The sequence below is a fragment of the Haliaeetus albicilla genome, chromosome Z (genome assembly GCF_947461875.1).
Source record: "Haliaeetus albicilla chromosome Z, bHalAlb1.1, whole genome shotgun sequence".
Lineage (NCBI taxonomy): Eukaryota > Metazoa > Chordata > Aves > Accipitriformes > Accipitridae > Haliaeetus > Haliaeetus albicilla.
Window position 1 is genome coordinate 44755682 of NC_091516.1, and position 18350 is coordinate 44774031.

The 18350-nt window shown below is 42.1% G+C and overlaps 1 protein-coding gene across 2 annotated transcripts in view; it reads right to left on the minus strand.

The window, feature by feature from the left end:
• SHB (SH2 domain containing adaptor protein B) overlaps positions 1–18350 on the minus strand; it is an 81106-nt gene that overhangs the window by 30170 nt on the left and 32586 nt on the right. For both annotated transcript variants that reach the window (XR_011323343.1, XM_069777031.1), the window contains exon 3: positions 4741–4956. Coding sequence is in view for 1 of the 2 variants with exons in the window: in XM_069777031.1 (XP_069633132.1) it covers positions 4741–4956 (216 nt within the window). In the remaining variant the exon portion in view is untranslated. The remainder of the gene's footprint in view (positions 1–4740; positions 4957–18350) is intronic.

Here is an 18350-nt window from a genome sequence, read left to right on the forward strand (position 1 = left end):
AGAAAAAAATCAACAAAAATAAGATTCTTTTTTTTTAAAATCAACACTCAAAAACAGTTTCAGAATTTACCTGACAAAGACCAAAACAGTAGGCATGAAGATGATTACAGAGCTCAAAGACTTAACAAACACCAAATGAGCTGTGCACAAAAAAGTATGCAGTAGTATGCAGTATAAACTAATAAATTTGTTCTGTGGATTCAGTGAATTAAAAATTAGCCACTACATATAATATGCACCATACATGAAGAATAAGGTCTAAGATTTCCATATGCACACATATGACTCTTAAGACAATAACTTTTAAAACTAATAATCCCATTTCTGTGGCTGCTGTAGTACTAATTGAGAAATCTGTAAAGCATGATCTCGCTGCAGACAGATGTGTACTGGTACCACAGCTTGTATCTCAGTGTTGCTAAATGATGAAGTTTCTGGTTTAGTTATTTTGCATACTTTGAAAGAAAAATTACTTCTGAGTAGCATACAATCACCATCCTTGTGTGGGAAGCTCACAGTAACTCTGATACTACTCTTAACCTTTGGAAAATTATCAAAACTAGTATGTAAGGAAAAACTCAACTCACAGAATCCCTCTGCTATGCTAAACCACAGAAACAAACTGCAGAGAAATAAAGAGCTCTAAATAATTTCACCTTTGAAGACTTAAGTGTCACCTGCTCGAGCATTTGTTCCTCCCTGCTCTTTCATGCAGTCCAAAGGCTTTACTTACTCTCTGTCACCTTCGAACAAAATATTCTGTGCTCAAAAGGAGCTCTAACCCCAAACTGTCCAAGAACACAGGTAAGAACGGCTGAACGTGCCTCGAGCCAAGCAAACACTGGACAGGTTGGCAAAAAATTACTGGAAGCCTTTCAGCTAACACAGTCAGCAAGAATTAACTGTTCAGCTTCCTTGCAGAAGGTCTTCAACAGCAATCTGTAGTCACTGTAGCCCAGACATTCCCATGGCATCTGGCCTAGCCCAGAGGGCTAGAAGGAAGGGAAGATTGAGGGAGCACACCATCCTTCTTCCTCATGGGTAGAAATGCACACACAGCTAATAGGTGAGGGTCTTGAGTGATAGGGAGCAGATGTCTGAAGGTGGAAGAAGAAAAATCCCAAGGAGATCTAAGAAGGTAACAGAGTGGGACCAGGTGTCAGGTAGGAGGATAAGTGAGAGTCTAGACATAGATGCAGCTCTGTGGGACAAAAGAAAGGGGAAAAGATGACCACAAACAAAAGAAAGGAGGAAGCAAGGAGCAGACGTGGTGGCAGAGGGGAAACGATGGAAACCCCTCCAGAATCTAGAATGAAGAATAGAGAAATTCCCTGGAAAAGAATGCAGAGAGCAGCCTAAGACCCACTGCAAATTCACTGCTTATGGTTCTGCGCTGCCCCTACATGTGCTGTGGGTAGCTTGTGGATCCTTCCAGGTAGCAGACACCCCACCTCTACAATAGAGTTACTGTGGACCATGCTGCTGTGTAATAAGACTCACCTGTCAGGAGATGGAGGCTGCACATATGCTCTACGCAAAGGCAACATTTCTGCCATCATAAGGACACATGAAAAGGCATGGAAATATCTGCTGAACTGGGGCAGACACGAATGCCATAGCACAAACCCAAAGCAGAAGGCTTTACAAACAAATACCAGAATGACATTCAGCATCTGCAGAATAGCCATTTTGGCACTGGAAACCTAGTGATACACATCTCTGTTGATTAGCCTACCTTGACACACAATAGATATCCCAAATCATAGCCAGGATCTCACAGCCCGGCAATCTCCCAGCACAAGTCTTGCAAGCATTTTAATTGGTCCAGCAAAGGGGATGAGTCTGCTCAGGCAAGCCTGAACCAAAGCCTGCTTCCACCAGGCAGAGCTCAGCAGCAGAACTGTATATCCTACTAGAAGCCACAGAAGCAGGTTAGACTTTTATGTTGGAGTTCATGCTCTTTAGGGAAAAAGACTACTTTACCTGCACAGCATCCAGCAGAGCTGAATGCTGGTTTAGATCCAGGCTCAAAAGAACTATCAGCATATGCTTAATGGGAAAGCAACTGAGCCTGGAACTCCATAAGATTATTAACAGCTTACATACCAGAGCAAATCATGCTGCTCGAAGTAGAAATCAGTTTTCTTTAACCTCCTCTTCTGTTCCATAGGAGCCCAACAAAAGAAAAAGGGATGCTAAGCAAGAGGTTTCTTTTTAAGCAGCTGCTTCAGATTCATCCATGTGGGTGGGAGCAAGAGACACATGTCACAGAATGGATACTGCAGACATCAGCTTGGCTTGGAAACAAACCCAAATCAACCACAACCTACAGATGTAAGAACAAATGAAGAAGAGAGGCGGAATCACTCTCAAACAGATTGCCACTGCTCTACTCCACAGTGCTAGAAGAAAAACACATTTCTGTCACCCATGTCCATCTACCTATTAGTGGATCAGGTCAGAAACACCCAAGAAAGGTATTTTCCCAACAGGCTCTGTTTACAGAACAGTAGCCCTGTATAGCTGTGGAGAGAAGTCACTTCTCATTTCTGTAGTGTGGCAATATCATGGCACACAGAATTGCAAAATCACAGAATAATTCAGGTGGAAAGGGACCGTGGGAGGTGTCTAGTCCAACCTGCTCAAGGCAAGGTCTGCTATGTGATCAGATCAGGTTGTTCAGAACTTTATCCCGTCATCCCTTCACACAAAAATCTAAAGATGGAGACTGCAAGAGGTCCTTGGACAATTGGTTCCAATGCTTGACTGTCCTTGCAGAGAAAAAACTTCCTCATATTGAGTCAGAATCTCCCCTGATTCAACTTATGTCTCATCTTCCCATCACACACCTGCTCATTTGTGAAGAACCTGGCTCCCTCTTCTCAAAGATCTCCTCATAGGCATTGGGAAGTTGCTATTACATCTCCCTCAAAGCTTTCTCTTCTCCAGGCAAAGCAAGCCCAGTTCTCTCAGCATCTCCTCACAAGTCATGTGCTGCAGTTTCCTGTCATTTTGGTGGCTCTCTGCTGACAGCAACATTTATCAACATCCTTCTTGCATCAGAGTATTGGACACAGCATTACACATGTTGTCCAAGAAATGTGAAGTAAAGAGGAACAGTCACTTTGCTTGATCTACTGCTATGCTCTTGTTCACACAGGCCAGGACGCTGCTAGCCTTCATCAATGTTGGGGAGTACTGCTCGCCACATTTAGTCCACTTTCCCCAGGACTCCTTAAGCCCCTTCCAGCAAAGCTGTAACCCAGCAAGTCTGCCAGTCCTCAGTCCATATCTTTGCAGGGGGGTTAGTCTGCTCCAGATACAGGTCTTTGAGTTTGTCCTGGTTGGATTTTGTAAGGTTGTTGTCAGCCCATTTCTCCAGTCTGTCCAGGTCCCTCTGAATGGTGGTCCCTTTGAATGGCAGCTCTGCACACACACACCCTCCCCATTTGATATCAATCCAGACTTGATGAGATGCATTTCCCCTCCTCCTCTTCTGGATTACTGATAAAGATGCTAAACAGGAGGGGTTCCAGAACAGATTCTCTGAGGAATCACACTTGTAACCAGACTCCAGGAAGAGTATGAATCACTGAGCACTACCCTTTGAGGTCAATGACCCTGACAGGTTTTCACAAATCTAGTAGTCCACCCGTCTAACATCTAGCATTCCAAACCAGGTAACACAGCTGATGCCACAGCACAGCATGCTGAATAGATGACACCTACTGCTCTCCTTCAATTAACAGATCTAGTAGTTTCAACACAGAAAGCAAACAGGTTTGTCAAGCAGGATTTACACAGGGTAAATGCACCCTGAGTACTAATCATTGCTTTCAGGCTTCTACCATGCTCCCTCCCAGAGCCATATCTTTTTTCTTCCCTCCTCATCACCACAATCATCACTACACACAACTCTCCTTTCCAAGCTTTCTTCCAAGCTGACTCCTAAAAAGAAAGGGGAACAAGCTCCTAGACACAGCTTTTCACTAGAACATGCCATTCAGGGGAAAATCACAGAGCACGTATGAATCTAGCACCCCACAAGAGCATTCTGGAACATGGTTGCACCAGCTGATATAGCTGGGCTTTGCTGGGCACACAGAAGCTTTACAAAAGAAAAAGCCTTGGCCTTTAGAATCACATCCTCACTGAATGAAGCCCCCCTCAGCCATTTCCACAAAACAACAGAAAGGAAAAAGAAGGAGCAGTGTAACCAACACCAAGCACAGACATTCAGAGACAGAAAACAGTTTGTATCAGATCTCTTGCAATTATAATGAAAATACTCCAAATACCAAGAAACTCATCACTGAGTAGAAGCATGTTACTGCATGCACATTACACAGCTATTTTTTGTCCTGCGCCTTTAAGAACTGCCCCACATTTAAAGACCTTGCAAAGCAACTGCCTCATCATAGAGCCACTCAACAATAAACACTATCTACATCACAACCATTGAATTGGGGGTAGGGGCAAGGAGTGGGAGAAACAGAAGTTTTACTAACACAAACCAAGTGCTGACATGGTTGACAACAGGTCAGCTGAAGCACCAAACAAGAAGTGCAACGTTCCACATTTCTGCAGCAGGTGAAGATTTGAGACTACCCACATTTGCTTTTCAGAGATTTCTCCCCACACACACATCAAAGGAGCAGAAATACTTGAATTCTCCCAAAGTCAAGTACATATGCCATGAGTGTGAGAGAGGATTTCCTGGTCCCGATCTAGGGATCCTACCTGCCAGAGCTGGGATGGTGACTTTGTTCCACTCCCATGGCTGATCATACTCATCTGCAGGCCTGTCATCATCCTGGGGCAATTTGTTTTCTCGTAAACGGTGACTCGCCACACTTTCAGAATCGGATTCCACACCACTGCCTTCTGGTTCATAGGGTGTGTCATAGAGCTGCAGGTTGTTCTGATGGGACTTCATGCCTTCCTGCTTCTGAATCTCTGTTGGCAAGAAAGAAAATTGCATCAGCACCACTACTAACCATGCCTTATCATTACAGTAAATAATTTTAGAGCATTCAACTAACATCCATGGTTTTCATGCAACCCCTAAGAATGACAGCTCTAAGTGCTAAAAGAGTTACTGGAATGACCAGGGAGCCCAAAACTGTGTTAATTTCACTTCTTTTGATTTTTTCACTTTTATTAATATTATCCTTTGAACTCTTACCGCTGATAAAGAAAACTACATTTCTATAGAATTATGCTCGTTAAATTAATTAGCTACTGGAAGAAGAAACAACCAAAGTTTTGAATTAACTTATTTTGCTAGCAGGCTGGAAGACCCCCACAAATAATTCTTATTCTCACAAATCAGCAGTTATAACAGAATCAGGCTCCAGGAGTTTTGACTCCTGTGTAAAACCAAGAACCTGACCAGCAAGGTACAGAAACTGAGACACCTGGGAACACAAGGTTATGAGATACAAGACTGAACTTGATATTCTTCTTCCCATTTAGTGAACAAGTCTGACAAACTCACATACAGAACAGACAAAGCTCCACAGGACAAGCAGATACCTCACGGTAACCTTTCCAGCAGCCACACTAAACCTCTTAATAGTCTTAAATAATTCAACAGCATTGCTCCTAGATGCACCGTATTCCTGAGGTGAGTTTGGAGAGTTAGGGGATATATCATCAAGAAAACAGAACAGCTATAAAGCCAACAAAAAGAAACTTTGAAGACAGTACTACTTGCTTACAGAACCCAGTACGTGAGCTTCTACAGCTTTCCTTCCAGGAGGATGCAATCTTCTACAATGTATAGATGCCAATAGGTATTTCCTTCATCTCAAACTAAAGCATGCAGTAACGAGAGGTCAAACAATGTAGTTGCACTCTTAAAAAAAAAAAAAAGTTCTGATAACATAAAAAAACCTTTTTCCCTAAATCAAGCACACCTGTAAGCGTCACCAGGCAGTAATAAACTCAACACCATTTTACAGCCCCTTTGCAACATTTCTTTGGATGAAATATGATAATATGAAAAAATGTAAGAGTCCTCTTGCAACAGTTCTGTAAGGAATGTCAGACACAGAAAGATTCCCTAAAGTTAAGCACTTGCAAGAAAGTTTTTGTTTTCCTGTCTGGCGAAAGAGAATGAGCTATAGACAGTGGGCAGGTTGGGAAGTAAAGGCAGGTTCCTGCATCACAGTAGGAACACATCTTGCTTGCCTACATCCAACATGCAGAAAGAGTCTTAGCCCACAAGAGACAAAGCACCAAGTCATATAAATTCCCTGATTTTTTCAACCTCTATTGTTCTACTGGGAAAGCTGTTAAACTTTTTACATGCAAGGAGTTCACAGCACCTATGGTAACACAGGCATGAGCTTCCTTATCACTCTGACAGCAAACAGTAATTTATGCATGTCCCACTGAGAAATAGAGATTTATAATGTAACTAGATACAGACACATTAACTTATAGACTAATCAACTGCAGCACAACAAAGCTGTTTTGACTCACCAGCATGTCGGATTCCAAAGCGTACTGACCCACACATATCAGGTGCAACTGTGATAAAACAGACCCCATCTCAACTTCAGCTACAGATTTCAGGACTGCTGCAGAATTTAAAATGACAGTCCTACCAGCTCCTCAGTTGCTTTCTCTACCACCAAAGCCCTATCCTACTGAGCCAAATCTGACTATGAAGGTAACGTGGAAACAGTACTGCCACGCAAGGCCAACTTTTGAAAAGCTAGCACTGAAATTGACTTTTAAGCAAAGTACAAGGGCTATCAGGTACCCTTTGTACCTGACAAGCCTCAGAGCAGAACTCAGGTTAGATGACAGAATTCTGCTGCTGGGATTTTACACAGCACCCATCTCCATTCAACAGTACAGAGCTCAATATAGTATTTAAACTGTTCATACTGGTGGATAAAGCTTCACCCTATTTCCTTAAGCATGGGGCAAAATACTTAGCAATGCTCTTAACCCCAACAAATGGCTGTTGATAGAAGCCCTTGAATGAAAGTACAATGATTTTTCAAGGTCATTTGTGTGTGCACTTAACTTTGTTCAGATACACAGCTATTTGAAGGAAGCCCAGCAGATTCTTCATTTGTTTAACACATTAACAGGTAACCACTGTGCTGGAATAGAAGTGTACAGAGCACAGCTGTCAGCTTTAAGAATTTCTGCCCCTGTACCTCTGGATTCAGTCTACAGGTCTCCTCCAGATGGTTGCTTCACTTATGCCCTCTTCCCAGAAGTCAGCATTTAAACAGCTTCAATCCTAGTGACCTGGATTTCATTTCCTGCTAATCACATAAAAAATGCAACCTGCTATCAACTACACAACATACAAAACTATAGCCAACCTGGAGTGAATACTACTGTGATGCTATTCTCACTACATTTGCATGACTCAAATCTACTAGATAATTCCAGCTCCAAGGACCTTAGCATTGAAGTAACTTTATCTGGAAATCACAGATGTTTCTGGTATGAAGTTTTCAAGGCACGCAGACAAACTAAACATTTATCATCAGAAAGATCTGGATGTTTAATTAAAGCAAGCAGGCAAACAACAATCCCTTGCTAGAGTCCACTATTTGCATCTGGCTCTCCTGTAGAAACAAAATGCCCTGCAGGGAGAGGGAGTGTTTCAGTAGTTAGGAAACAGGCTAACCTATCTTCAACTAGGATAGTCAGAGCAGAGTTATGAGCAGCACAGCTTCTGAAATGTGGATTCAAATATTCTATATTCAAAAGCCCCAGAACAGCAGTCCGCAAAGTCTTTGGAGGATCTGCTGTAGCACACTAGCTTTCTATAGATAAGCCTAGGACAACTAGAAAAGCACCATACTAAAAAAAAAAAAAAAGTTACCTGAGAACATAACTCAAGAACAAGGCTTGTTTGTGGACAACAGCCACTTGTATTCCTTGTATTCTCACCTGTCACTGAAAACCTGAAGTTATCAGTGGCAGTAAAAAGAAACTTCGGAAGGTGCAGGCTCACGTTGAGAGGTACTGGTGAATACATGATGCAGCTCCCCAGACATTATACTGGCAGCCTGGTTGTCTCTCGCAGGTGAAGGCCACATCAGAGCCAGGTCTGAACCCAGAAAGCCAAGTCTCATCTGGAGTTCTTCTTGCTCTCTATCAGGGAACAGGTCTTGCTGAATTGGCCCAAACCTCTGCTCTCCACATGGTCTGCTCTTGAGGCTTCCAATGGAGAGCCACTGAACTGGCATGTAATCGCATTAAAGGGCAGTGAGCTGTTTGCACCACGTGTATAGGTAGGCTACACATCAACCAATAACTTGCCAGTTTGCCAGAGGCATAAGACAGATGCTAATGCAGAGATCACCCTAACACTAGAACATTTGCTCCCATTGAAACCATCTCCTCTCCCTCTCCATAAACAAGTCAGAAATACTTAGCCAACTGCTTACATATTCCAAGTCTCACCATTAATGTTTCTTTTCACACTCATCTTGGCAAGTTAGTCTGGAAACATTTTAGAACTCATGGTGCAGAATTCTCATTGTATTAGTGCCAAGTCTATTCACCACAGAAGCTAAGTTTTACCTCCGCTCAAATTTCACTTCAGGTCACCAGAAGTCAAACTGCTTTCTGCTCTGCCTCCAGGTCCAGCTGAATACCTCCAACTGCTGGGACACAAGACAACACCAATAACATTCCAATGGGAAGGAGGGCTGTTTTGCCTTGAGACTGCAGCACCTGCCGCCCAATGCTCATGATTCCAGATTTTGCTGCAGGAAAAGATGGATATGAGAAGATCTTCCCTCATTTTCCTTTGAACAGAAGCCAAGTGACTCAGTAGTGTGCTGCTTTGCAGGAATGAACAACAGATATTTGTTCTCCTGCCTTGGTGTGAGAGCTTGGCACAACCTCTTGATGTGAAAAGCAATGTCTTGAAACAGCCTGCAACATGATGGAAATCCTACTGAAGTCCAAGTATGACTCATTACCCCAGGAAGAGGCACTTAAAGCACCTTTACATTCCAACAATCCTGATAAAGTATTAGGCCAGTCAGAGCAAGGGTAGGAGGGAAGAAGTCTGTTTATGGTAAGTATCAATAAACGAGCAACAAAACCCATTAAATTCTTCCACAGAACATATGTACTGAAATAAGACAGACAAGCAAGCGTACCCTGCTGAAGAAGACAGGAAGTATATGTTTTTCTTTGGGGGTGGTGAGGAGCAGCAAAGAGGAGGGGTAGGTGTTGGTGGAGTCGAGGGAGGCTGATTAAAAAAACAAAACACATGGGAAGAAAACCTAAATCATAGTGGATTGGAAGAACAGCAGTACTGCTTCCAAAGGACATGAAAACTGACCTTGGAGATGTATTTCTTTTATGGCAGAGGCAAAGAAACAAAAAATTAAATTTCTTCAGTTCCCTGAAGGAAGAAGTTTATTCTACAAAGCCTTCCCCCTCAAAAACTAATTTTCTGTTAAATAAGCCATGATTAAACACTGTAACTGCCATCTTAAAATTCATAATTTCTGCAGACTTTACTTCTTCAGAGGTGTTTTGATGCTGCTTAGCTGCTTAATCCTTACACACTTCTCAGAAAGAGAAAGAAGAGGAGTAAGGATTCTCTTTTCATTTAGGTGAGGGGAAAAAGAATCCAAAAAACCTCCACAAGATTCTGTACATTTACGGCTGCTTGGCCAATAGCCAACTTCATATGTTGTTACAGCCACCATTGCATCATAATACTAAATCCATGGTTTGCTTGTAGGTTTTCTTGACCTTTCTGATAAGCAGCACTGACCTTTGGGATTCAAGGATCATTGTTCCATGGGCTAAATGGAGCAATACTAGTAGCAACAATGCAAAGCAGAGACTTCAGCTCAATCAAAATCTGTGATTCTTATTCCATACTCTGAAGCTTCTAAGCTGTGTAAAAGAGGATTCATTCCTTGTGGTAAGTGGGAATGGAAGCCATCTTGGAAAGAGTGCAGTGCAGGTATTTTCATGTACACCTGTGAGCACAATTGTTCTCACCAGCCCACGACACAAGCTACAGTGTCCAAAAAAATTTGTTCTAAGATTAGCACAAGCAGAATCAATTCTTCTTGAGAGGCATTCTAACACCAAAGTGGTGGCTATTTTAAACAAGCTGACACTCTCTAGTGTCAGGACGGAGAAGCTTGTAGCAAATCTGACTAATATTTCCTACTAATTTCTACAGTTAGATCAGTCTTGCTACTCATGGCTGCTACTGATGCTTACAATGCCCTTGCCAGCTCTCTTCAGGCACGCAGTCTCACCCCTTCACAGAAATCACCTTGAGAGGGCAAAGGAGCGGAAGAACCACCCATTCATAATGTAAATGCCATTCAACGCTTACACAGAAGGAAGATATTTTCTTGAATCTGTCTGCCTGTGAGAGTCTCTGCTTAATGAAAGCTTACTCAAAAGCACTGAATGACATAAGCACTGATCAAAAAGATTTTTAGTGAGTATAAATATTTATCTATATTTATACATTCAAGATGATATTGCAAGGGATATCTAGATGTGAGCAAAAGTGAGTTTATTAAAACCAAGACAAAATATGCAACTATTTCCCTGGTAGCTGGAGGTTTAAGTTCAGTGAGAATTATCCAGAGAGGAGTTATCTTCTCTGTATGTAACTAACTTCGAACGTGGCCTTACTTGGGATGGGGGAAGGAGGCAGAGAAGAAGGGAAAGTGGATAGAGACCTCCCTCCAGACGTAATTGCCCTGTGATACATAGTGGGGAAGAAGTTGCCTACAGGAACAACATATATGGCAGACTGAGACAGCAGATTCATGTAGCCAGAAGAGTTGCGATACATGATTTAACAAAGCCAGATGAGATGTTCTTTTAGCCAGATGAGATGTGCTCTTATCTCCTTTTAGCCACATGCTAGCATTCCCCATAGAGAGTACAAGACAAGGAGAAGTACTGCTGCTGAAAAACTCCTAGAATAGATATATTCCATAGGCATAGTGGCTACATGGCTAAAAGCAACAGAGAAATGTGAATTGCATGTTATTTCTAAGGAAACATCTAGCCTGCGAATGATTGTGTCACTATGATTAAAAAACAAAACAAAATGAGACCTCAAAACATAGCCTGAAGTTCCCCTGATGACTAATGCCCATTAATTTATCTTCAGTCATTTTTCAGAAAAATGCCATGAAAACAAAGACATGTCAAAGCTTTGGAAGTGGTATCTGCTGCATCTACAAGAGATCTTTCCCTCTGACCAGGATTCCAGCAAGAACAGGCACTATCAGTACTCTTGTTTTGTCCTTTGGCAGGACTTAAAAGCTGCACAGCATCTGCATACTAAACTATCTGTTTTTTTCTGTTCACTGCAAGGAACAGCCACAGTGATTACTTGCCGCAGGATCATTTGCAATTTTGCAAATGGCAAGTTTCAAGAAACAGTGATCAGCCACAGTGATTATTTGCAATTTTGCCCACTCTGACTTGCTTTCCCAAGGGTAGTGTTGTCCTAGTTGCAATCTTTCTGTTTTGTCACTCAAGTTGAGCTACTGGCACAACCTAGGAACTCTGATCAGTACCTAAGCACCCAAAGAAGATGAATCACCCCCTGTCAGATGTAAAAGCCTTCAGATATGACTCCAAATGTTAGGACTGGAGATAAAGTAAACTCAAAGTCCAGCGCAGACCTGCACATTCATACAGCAAGGATCATTTATGTAGACATGAAAGATGGTCTACATTTTGCTGTTCATCCCTGGAGACAGAATGGTTTAATTCAGAATTCTACTTCAAGATGAGTAGACCAAAAGAGCTGCTCAGTTGTCATCACATCCAGCCATAGATTTTTGTTTTTCACAATCCAAGGTCTTGCATGCAGTAAAAGACAGCTGACTTGCTAGCACAGAAAAAGTGACAGCAACATGAACATTGAAATTACTGGGAAGATGTTTCAACTCATCCCCTCAGCCCTATGATCCCTTTACTCATCCAGCCAGCTCAGTAAGTGATTGATGAAAGAAGCAACTGGTACGTAGCACTTGAAAGACCTCAAATACTCTTACACTGAGCTGTCCAGCAGCTAATATTCAGTACCTTGCATTTGTTTGGAGATTTCCCTGTAGTTATGCTACTCAGGCAAATCCTCACTAGATGCGGATTCTTAGCTGAAAGCCCACTTACAGAGTAATCTGTTAGTAATGAAGTGGTTTTTTTCTCCTTGGACAACATTTTATATAATAGTACAGAATGTGAAGCAGTATTTGAATGTATGCAGCTATTGATAAAATGCTCTAAAGTATACAGTCTATCATGTCATCACTCAAGAGCATTGGTGCTTACACAGATATCTAAAAGGACCAAATAAATCTGGTTAGCATTCAGCATAGCATCATCAAGAACAGATCCTACTGTTAAGGAAAGCAAACCACAGTCATGCAAACACCATAAATCAGTTTTCTTCTTGCAATAGAAATGTCACAAATCATGAAGAGTAACATCTGGTATTTTCCACTTTGGTCAAGTCAGAAAATGTCATATTATAAAAATACATTCCAGTCATGATCTTGATGAATACAACTGAGACAACACTTTCTGGTAATTCTTCCAGTTATACTCTTATTTTCTAATGCGTCTCTAAACCACTAACCAATGTGTATGCGAACATTTTCAGTGCACAAAACTACACCCAAAGAGACAATTGCAGAAAGCTGGATTTTTTGCTGGGTGTTTTGTTGTTTGTTTTTAAAGAAAGATACAAAAAGATCCTTAAAAACAGTGATTAGGAAAGGCTGTCTGTTGATATGCTCTATATTCTACCATGATGCCAAGTTTTCTCAGTGATGGTGCATCTCACAACCAAAGGAAAGGTCAATAATAAGTGCTACTCAGCTTAACGTACAAAAGTAACGGTATATCTGAAAGACAACACAGTTTTTCCCTTGTCTCCCTCTTACCTTTCTGTTTCAATTGAGACAGCACCACAGACATCTTCCAGCCCACCTCAGGCTGCATTACAGCCATAACAGCTGCTGCAGGACTTGCTTAGAAAAAGTTCAAGGCGGCTCAGGTATGCCATCACACTTTTTTGCCTTGCAGCCCATCCCAGCCAAGTGCCACTCTTTGACAGGCCATACGACAGCTACAACAGCACAAGAGCCACAAGACCCACCGCTTTTTCACATAGCTTTTCTAATTACCCACTCTACAGAAAATGAATGCAGAATTCAAAGCAAGCCCATAGTTCCTCCAGACAAGCCTCATTTCCCCCCAGTTTGCCTGGTTTGTTCTTAATTGCTAGTCTGACCTACAACAGCATCACTTTTGCACACCTACATCCTGCTTCATAAAACGAAGCTGGATGCAAACTCTCCCACTCCAAGCCACCAACACATGAAACTGAACAAGGCAGAACCAAGAGGAAGCTCAGGTGAAGACTGAATATTTCCATTGTCTTTTTGCACATATTGATATTGCTCAAGAAATTCAGTCACAGTAGCACAACACAGTCCAACACCAAGCAGAAACACACTACAGGCTTCCAAGATCTTTGCTTGGGTACAGATGGCTGAAAGAAATGCGCATATCAGCACACCAACACACACCAAAACCAGACAAGGCTTACCTGACCTCATCCAGAAAGGGCAGGCTGTTCCCAAAGACAGACAATAGCCTCTAATAATTGTAGCAACCAGAATGGTAATGAACAGCTGAGTTTGCATAGGTATTTGAGCTCCTCCAAAAGAGAACTTTCAAGTAGAGTTCTTCATAGCCAGAAACCAGAGAAGGAGAGAAGCTGTATGTTTTTGCCACCCTACATAGAACGCACAGAGCACAAGAGAAGTTGTGTTTCTGACTACTTCCCTCTGAAATGTTAAGCTTATTTTATGGCACTGCTGTGAAGCCACATTAAAATGTTGGTAAACTGATGTGGCAAGATGCTCAGTCTCTGTGGCAAGCAGGCACAGAACTGGCTGAATCTTCAACCCTCATTTACTTTTAAGGATAAGAAAAATATCCTCTGGTTTGGGTTACAAAACCCACCTTAGGGTCACAGTTCTCTTTCATATTTCTTAGGAGATGGCTGCTAGAGTTCTAAAATGACAGATCCTCTTGGACCACAGAGACCTCAGTGCTCCTCAAACTGCTGGCAGTAGCATCCCTGTCTCAATGGGACAGGCAATTCACATCCAATATTAAAAGGACCATTGTCCTTAAGAAAAGCAGCCCAAAAACTTGAAACTTGTCTGGTTGTGAGGGGGATGGGGTAGAGGGAAGATCTGTGGTAATCAGCAGGCTAAAACACACACAGAAGAGAAGCAGCATTTTAAGAAACTTAAATATAATTCCTTATGCCAAAGGCAATGCTGCGTTCAAACCACACATAGGCACCAAAGAATAAGCAGCATCATATGTTACAGACATTGCTTTTATTAGGAAAGTAGATAGGTTTTGTCTACGTAACCCTCTTGATCAAAGTGGCTTGAAACTACTGCTTCTTTATCAACATGATGCAAGGAGTCTTCCAAACTGCAAGCAAAGGTTTTATAGCATTTTGAGCTCAATGGTTTCTCTTTCCCAACCATCCAAGCATCCATTCCTTCACTTCACTTTTTGTGGAAGAACAGGCCAGATTCATCAGACACTGAGCAAGTAAATTGCATGAATGAAGTTAAGTTCCTTCCACATGCACCCTGTTCTAGTCTGTTATGACCTACATTTCTAAAGTTCTGGACACCTTATTCCCATTATTTTGGGTGTAAATTGTGTCATAATAAAAAAGTTGCAAGAAACTGAAAAAACTGTCAATTTATATTCAGGCTTGTGATTCAAGTTTCACCATTTAGTCCATTTCCAGCCTACAACAAGTCATAAGAGCAAGATAAGGGTGTTAAAACGGGGGCAGGGTGGGGTGTGGAACGACATTTAAATCTTAGCTTAAACCCATTCAGGACAATATCTTTGCATGCTGAAACTAAGGAACAAAATTCTGTGCATGCAACTGATGCATTGAGTGGCAAGACACAGGGCCTCTCTCTTTCTAACTCCTATTCCAGAACAGGGTAGGGGGATGATTACTCCTTCAGGGGTAGGGGGATGGTTACTCCTTCAGGAAAAGGCCAATTTTACAGTTACCAGGCTGTACAGAGTAGAGAAGAAGAGCTAGTTTTTTATTTTCATGCATTTGTAAGCTGGTATGTACTATCGAGAGCAGCAAGCACCACTGTAATATTAAATATTAGAGAAAATGCCTTAAATTATTTTAGGGAAGGAAACAGATTTAAACATAGAGGAATGTTATTCATTTTACACATCGCTGGTTTCCACCCTCAGTTATGCATCCAGTTATAGCAACCACAACACACCACAGTCTCTCCCAACATAAGGAATAAGATTGTATACATTCTGCCCTTATCTCCTCACACTCCCTGATGGGGTGTGAAGTGCTCCGTGAAGACAGGAAGAGAGTACTGATCATCGTGGGAACTGAACATGGATCTAAAGCGATACAGTTTCACAGCACAAGTGAGATCTATTGCTTTGCTCAGAGAGAAGCTAAGGACTTGTGTTGAAGCAGATCCAGCATTATTTCAAACATGCTTCAATTCATGCACATCAGACCTAATGCAAAGGAAGATGTCCTCTTCTGTAATTGTCCCTAGACAACTTCTTCCCTTTAAATCATTGCTGAATGAAGTCTCTGTCAAAATTTCTAATGAAGTAAGAAATAACTTGAAATAGATGCTGAAGCCCAGGAGGTTTCTAACTAACATTACTTCTAGGATATTTTAAAGAACAGGCACAGCTGTTCAGAACATATGTCCTCACTTCTACTGGGCTGCAGGGAATTCTGCACTACAATCAGGCTAGCAGCAGGTGAGGACCAGGCTCTATAAACACACACAGTAACACTGTATGCACTGTGGAGCACTGTGCTCCAAATGATGGGTATGCTCAGGACACATCAAACATCCCCTTCTTTGTCAGCTCTAGGAAGAGTTCCCCATGATTTCCAGTGCAGCCCTTTAGAAAACTCCCAACATGTAAACAAAGCCATCTTGTTACTAGTCACAAGCTTACTTCTTTGTGCTATTGAACTTCTTCAAATCTCACTCAGTGGCTCTCCACATTGCAAATGATGAGTTGAGAGCACATACACTTCAAATTTCAGGAATGAAGAGTTACCTTGCACTTTTTCCCACACTTTTTTAAAGGAAAAAAATCTTAAAACTTGTTCTGCTAGAATGACCAGCGTGTAGTCTTATTCACACCATCTGGCAACAGGGCAATGAATGTAAGAGTTCTAGTGAGGAAATTACAATACCATATGAGATGGATTGATGATGCATAAATTCTCATTTTGGACTGATTTTTAGTTATGGCTAGCCTAGTGTTAGATACTCAGAATCTAGAACTGGAACACACACCAATGTAGGAACAAGAAAAGAAGCTTAAAGTCTTTTGAAAACTATGCCAGCTCTTGACCTTAGTGGCCAAACACAATTCCTCTTCTGTGTTGGCTACAGCTGTTTGTCATGTTCAAATACAAGCAGATAGCAAATCTTAAACAGAGACACTACAGTGCTTAAAGTTCAGGTTGGCTTGCTAGGCTCAGTGACCTTCAATGGGCCAGAAATGTTCTCTCTAAACATCCCATGCTGTACATACTAAACTATGCGGCCTAATATTTATCAAAGTAATTATCATTGCTTTTTACATTATTTGCAGTGGTAACTCAGAGCCAACAAGCAACATGCCAGAGGCCATCTGGTAAAGGATTTTACCAGAACTGACTCACCACCAATGTGCTGTAGTGGCTATTCAGATGAAGTTACATGTCTGAACAAAAAAACGGCCTCTCCACTTACAAGCGAAACTGACGTCCAAGACCTTTTGAAGTAGGTACAGGTTCATGGGAATACTGTTTTCTCCACACTCCCAGCATTTCTGTGATAGCTTGCAGCAAAATAGAGCTACTGCTCCCAGCATGTCCATGGGGAGCTCCCAGTTAAGGCAGGTGCACTGCTTTTGCTAGGCTGCCTGTCATGTATTGGAGATTCCACTGTGATTCAGGCACAGACTCTTACCACAGTCCCTAGAAGGAAGCAGGGAAGCGCATGAAGGCATTTGCTCTTCTAGCATTGCCTGCACCTAGAGACAAAGCTCAGCTTTCTGCATCCACAGGGAGGGAGGCATAGCACAAAATCCCTAGGCATGAGCTAGTTAAACTTGCTCACTCCTATTCTACTGCATAGCCAGGATGATGTATATAGAGGCAGAACAATAAATACACAGAAAAAGAAGAAAGGAAGGAGGACGCTACTGTTGTGAGCCTACGAACAAAGCTGTGAATTTTCATTTGGAATTCTCTCTAATATCCCCCTTGTTTAACCTCAGAAAAGTTCCTGTTGACAGAATCCTCACATTTGTTAAGGCCCCTCTGGATGGAGGCTCTATCCTTCCTCATCAAGCACTTCCCCTAGTTTATGTTCACCTTTGCTGATAGTGCAGATATGTCATCACCCAGGTTGATGAACCCATTGAACAACACAGGCAAGACAACAGGTATTTCTGTGTGATTTAAATGCTCTAAAGTATGCCTAGAAACAATTTCCACCTCTTCAGGTCCAGCACACAGGTCCTTCTCCTGTACCAGTCACCCACCCCTGCAGCAGGTACACGAGCTCATCTGTTCAGTCTGCCCTACACGGACCAGGTTGTATGGGAAAGGACATGTTCTTCTCAGATTTAACTACATCTGGGAGACTTGAATTCAGCTTTCCATTTATGGCCAGAAGCCCTTTTGCGACTTACTTAGATCTTCCAGTCTTCAAGGGGTACTGGCAGCATGCTGCTGTGTTGACTCAGGACTGACTCAATGCATGTTGAGAACTTTCCCCGATTCTCGTGGGTCAGCATATCTGACCTACAAGATCTAACATGCCCAGTTCCCAGGATGACTGTGTGACTACCCTCTTGTGAGAAATGCATCAATAACAAAACTGAATTCCTGCTTCCTCAAATACCTGCCTTTGACTGTCCAGACGGAGATTTTTTTATGCCCCAAGTAGCCTCTAAAGTTAGCATGAACAGAAGAGAGGCACCATATATATTTTATCAATAGTGTTACGACAGCCTTCTGAAGTCTCTTCACAGCACAGCATTTGCTCCATGAGAAATACCACATGGCACGTTACATCTCAGGAAAGTAACTATTTTCAGAAATGCTACCCATTGAAGTCTACAGAATTCTGAAATACAAGAAGAGGGGTTTCTCCCTGTCTGCCATATCCTTGAGGCAGATGCCTGACAGAGGCCAGAACCCCATGCAGGGGCTGATGTCCCTGGCACAGTGCTAGGTGATGCCTAAAAAA